The following is a 5,377-nucleotide window of genomic DNA, read 5'->3' as shown; positions in this document are numbered from 1 at the left end:
TAATAATTGTTATTACTCTCAAATCATAGAGCAGCTATCGTGATGCCGTGATGGACTGCCGCCTCGTTCAGGGTGTGCTTCTGTCTTGCTCCTGGTGATTCTGGGTAAGATACGGACCGAAAGTGACCCTGATCAGGATGAAGAGGTTGAGTAATATTATATGATATTTTGTGAAATTACTACATTCTATAAAGAGCACTCAACGTTCGTCTGATGGTTCTAGTAAGATATAATCCAAAAACATGCCAAGACAACGCATTAACAAACTGTATTAACTGAACAAATGTCTTCAGCTCGACAGCCCTCTACCAGATTATTCTTTACCACACAGCGCCATCTTGCGGTCAAATATTGGCACAACGGTTTAACAAATACTTGTTTGACAAAGAATTTTGTTTGCTTTTTCGTTTTCACACATGGCATCACTTGTGTAGTTTTGGCCTCTGAGCCACCCTCAACATACTAACGAGGAGTTTTAATTATTTTTATTTCCCCCCCCCCCATCAGGCCCTGCAATGGTCAGGACCCCCACAGAATACATGAATTGGTTGTTGGATCTTTCTCAGTGCTGCAGTAACACTGATGTGGTGCTGATGTGTTAAGTGTGTGTTTCGCTGGTATGTGTGGATCAGACACAGCAGGGCTGCTAGAAATAAGAAAAATGTCCACTGTTGGACACACTTATCTCGTCAGTCCACCTTGTAGACGTAAATTCAGAGAGTAGCTCGCAGTTTGTGTTGGTCAACCTCTACTCCATCAGTGGACACAGGACGTTCTTGACTGGATATTTTTGGTTGGTGGAATATTCTCAGTCCAGCAGTGACACTGAGGGCTTTAAAAACACTAGTAGCCCTCCTGTCTGACTCACTCGTACTAGCACAACACATTAGTTTCACTGTAGCGCTGAGAATGATCTGAGGGCCATTCATAATTTAATAAACATTAAGTGTAAAACAAATGTAAAATTTACTGCCGTTGCAGGACTATGTTTGATTTGTTCAAATGACACAGGAAATGGAAGGAAATAGTCTTTATTCTAGGTTTGTTTATATCGCATTCAGACTTGAAAAGATTATGCCAATGAAATCTTATTACAACAATAGCAAACAATATTGCTTTCACCTACTCTGTAACTCAAAATCTACTGGAGATATTGGTAGTGGAATTTTAAAAAATGAAATAAAATAATTAAAGAAAAAAGAAAAATCACATACCACCCTATTTACAACAGGAATCAAACAAACAACAAAGTTCAACCCCTAACGCTCCACAAATACTAACATTTCAATTCAGGTTGTAATAAAATAACAGATGAAGGGAAATTATGTTGATTAAATGTGGGTTTACTCCTTGTTTTGGTATTTGCAGCAGTTGACATGAGACATTGTTTATATGTAAGAAAAATAAAAAAAAAAGAGAGAGAAATGTAGTCCTCCAGTCAAGAGAGTTTAAGAGTTCATTCACTCTGCTGACCAGTTCTCCACTCCCAAAGGATCGCAAAGAACTGCAAGGGAAGGTTTGAATATGGATGTGTATGACAAATACTAGAATCAGTGGCTCTTTTTTGAGGACCCAAACCCTGAGAATCCCATTACAGCAGCCATTTCATCATCCTCTTCAAAATTAAGATCTTCCTCTGCCTTTCGTTTCTTTTCTTTTAGTTTCTCTTTTTTGTAGGCTTTTGCTTTTTCCTCCTGTGTAAAAGAACCAAGGTATTAAGATGCTATCATGATCACTGCAAAACTAGTCTCCTAAAAGTGTTCACTAGATATACATCAATGTTAGTCAAATATCAAATACTTTTACATTGTGAACATTCATGTACATATAAACATGTATTCTGAATCTCAAAACAACTTACAATTAAAATTGAAAACTGTTTAACCAAACTGTATTCCATTACAAACCTCTTCACGTAATTCCTTCATTCGTTCCTCAAAATCATACTCCTTCTGTTTTTCCTCCATCTTCTTCTTATTAACCTCAAACCGTTTCTTAACCTGGTCCAACGAGGACCGTTCAACCCGCATCGACATACCCAGGTTTCTCTGGTCTAAAGGAAGATGAAAGCCTCATTGTTTTGCAATTGCTGTATTTTCCAGTTTGCATTTGGAAAAACACCTTATCAAAAAAGTAAAAATGCTATGCTTACGTTTCTTGCCATTGATATGATCCAAAAAGTTGATGGAATCTTTCACAACACAATCACAAACATTGCAGTAGTATCTGAATGAAAGTATGAAAACACTAATGAGAAATACTAGTCACAGGACAAAACACAGACCATAACATAAAATATGATTTAATATTAATGTTACTGTATTAACTTTCAATTTTAACTCTACACTGTGGGCTCCCAGTGCACAGCACCCTAGATATTTCCCAAAGGTATCAGGAGTAAATACTACAAAACTGAGTATGATAAATACAAAATGCTTGTATTTAGCCTATGATTAAACTTTTCATTTAGCATTTGCAAACATACATCTTTAAACAATATAACAGCTTGTCCAAACTGCAGTTTTACATCCAGTTACAATATAGAATCACCGCAAGAAAGAGTGTATGAGTTACCCACCCGCCCATCTCCGCCTGGGGTGTGGTTTTTGTGATAACAATAGTCTTCCCCAGTTTAGACTCAAGATCAACCTTGTAGTCTCTGTGCCGGAGGAGCTCCCGTTTAACTGGAGGCATAGGTTTGCCTACAGAAACAAACAAAAGGGTAACTGTAATGTATACTTTGAAAGTGCAAAACCTGCCAATTTTATAGTTTAACCTTTTGTATTTACATGTATTATACCCATCTCTCTTTTAATAAAAAATTATTAATTAATTTTAACCGCTTTATCCCATTCAGGGTCACTGTGGGTCCAGACCCAGCCCAGAATCATTGGGTGGAAGGCAGAAATAATATTTAATTATACCATGTAATTTTTATATGTGTCAAGGAACAGTAATATATAAAAGAGTATTTAAAGAGCTTTTACAGAATTATATTTTCAGCCTTGAGGATATCTGGGAACTTCCTTCCCTACACAACACCTATCATGGATCAAAATCACCATGCAAATGAAATTATAGCTACAGTTTTCATGATTTGAATTCATAATTGGTTTTAAACAGTGGCTTTATGTGAGTGTATTGGTAAGAGTATGTTTTTCATTTCTGAAGAAGTTACAAACATCATTTCAGTACAAGAGAAAGAACATGAATTAAAATTAATCTATGTCACAATATATAGTAAAGCTGATGCAAGAAATGAGGGCGACAAACTTATTTGAAGTACAGACAGTTTTCAGTAAACTGTAAATTAAATAACTTATCATTTCTGTGAATAAAATTATGTGCATAGATGGGAGTTTGCATATCAAGTTAAGTCCAGTATACTTAATACACTCACCATCTTTCTTCTCCCGTTCCTCTGTGAGGCGCTTTTGGGCCAGTTGTTCATATTCATCTTTGTCCCACTTACGCCGAAAATCATTCTTTGCCTTAAAAAAAACAATACTAAAAATTATACAAAGAAAGCCACACACAACAAAAATATTTGCTTCTCAGACTAACAGAAGAGAGAAGCCAGAAATTTATTATGAAATGACGTTAATACTGTTCCTTATATTTACCTCATACTGGAATAACTTATTACATGTTCTTGTTTAAAAAGAAAAAAAAGGGGGGATTGCATTTAATCATATTCATAGGTTGAACCCAGTGAAACCTTCACCTTCCTCAAAACATATTAACCAGATAAAGAATGCCTGTGTTTCTGCACAAATACACAAAATACTTTGCATCTATTTTGGAATTTCTCATTACCAGAGGTTTTGGACAGATATCCTGTTTTCATCTGTTCTCCTTATTCAGAACTTATCCTCTATCCCCTCTCTAACTAATTAATTTGTCATCTTTTATGAAGGCTATATTTTCAGTTATTAAAATAGATCCACAAATCTATGTGTAATAGATATAAACATACATAGGGTATTCTATATTTCTGCGTAAACTTAATTGATTATTAAGAATTTCCTAAACATAAACGTTTTATGTATTATTTTGGCTTTTTACGTCTAATCACGTTTATTTATACTTTTAAATAATTAAAAAAAAATTAAAATATCTGTACTCCCCGTCCCTTTTTTATATGCACATTAGTCGGTTTAATAACACCAAAAACAAACAAACAAACACTCTCCGTGATTTTTTTTTTCTGTTTGTTTAATAATTGCAGAGACGAAGAAACAAAACTTCCAGGAAAAATTCCACTATGCAGGATCTCCGTTTAGGCAGAAAAGGCAAGACTGTCCAATCGGAACAGAGCCGAGGAAGAATCCCCGTCAAACAAACAAATCCACACAACCTTGAATGGGTTTTGTGTGTTTAATAACCAACACGCCCACGGATCACCGTTTGGGAACAGTAGCTAACTATTATCAGCCCTGTTCACTGGAGGGCAAATCCAGGAGCAGTTCTGTTCAGCTGCAAGTTTCTACGAAACAAATCAACAGTGTCACACTCAGCACCGCGCTCAAACATAATGACGAATACAGCACTTCATGAGTTTGTGATTTAAACCTCACATATCTATATCTTCTGTTTTGCCCCATCAGCATTCATTTCAGGTCCAAAACCATTCCATGACCAAACCATCAGATATAGAAAAAACAAATAAACAAAAACTCTACTCACCCCGCTGCCTGACGCCATGTTGAAACGCTCAGAGATCCTTTTCCTGTCTGAAAAGTCGCTTGTAAAATTCAAAATAAAAGCTCAGCAATGGTCAAGAATAATAGAAAAAACAATTACATCATATTTATATTTTCAAAATAAAGCAGCTGGTGAGTATAGTTTTAATGGTTTTGTCTAGTGTTTGACAATGTCTATCTTTATATAAATATTTATGGCTTTTCGGGCCTTTTTGTTCATTGATTAATAAGTGGAGTCAAGCAAAAGTCCTTTATATATTAACAGCACAATTTTTATAATGCCAAATTTTAAAACCCTATTGGTACATTTTTATATGTCTGTAACATATTTCTCTCTGTATTCCACTGCGTCACATGCTCCGTCTGGTGGAAAATATAGTTAAGACATATATTTTGTTGTAATTCAGTCATGAGACTTAGGAACAGCAGTAAAGCTCATTTCATTCATTCATTGTCTGTAACCGCTTATCCAGTTCAGGGTCATGGTGGGTCCGGAGCCTCCCAGGAATCACTGGACGCAAGATGGGAACACACCCTGGAGGGGGCTAAAGCTAATTTGCATGTACTAATTTGTTGGTGCAAGTGGATCAGACTGCTGTGTCTGATACACTCATATCAACACAACACACACTAACACACTACCACCATGTCAGTGTTACTACAGCGCTGAGTGA

General features: G+C 36.0%; 1 protein-coding gene across 1 annotated transcript; it reads right to left on the bottom strand.

Moving 5' to 3' along the window:
- Window positions 1-1,018: 1,018 nt before the first annotated feature.
- zmat2 (zinc finger, matrin-type 2) lies at window positions 1,019-4,746 on the bottom strand. Its single transcript, XM_066646224.1, has 6 exons — window positions 4,687-4,746; window positions 3,401-3,491; window positions 2,579-2,702; window positions 2,153-2,226; window positions 1,908-2,053; window positions 1,019-1,694 (listed from the first exon to the last, which is right to left on the bottom strand). Exons 1-6 carry the CDS (start codon window positions 4,702-4,704, stop codon window positions 1,551-1,553), a joined length of 597 nt encoding a protein of 198 aa, XP_066502321.1. The 5' UTR covers window positions 4,705-4,746; the 3' UTR covers window positions 1,019-1,550.
- Between the last annotated feature and the right edge of the window lie 631 nt (window positions 4,747-5,377).

This window comes from Hoplias malabaricus, chromosome 15 (genome assembly GCF_029633855.1).
Source record: "Hoplias malabaricus isolate fHopMal1 chromosome 15, fHopMal1.hap1, whole genome shotgun sequence".
Lineage (NCBI taxonomy): Eukaryota > Metazoa > Chordata > Actinopteri > Characiformes > Erythrinidae > Hoplias > Hoplias malabaricus.
Note: the sequence above shows the minus strand (reverse complement) of the source record. Positions and strands in the feature narration are given on the sequence as shown.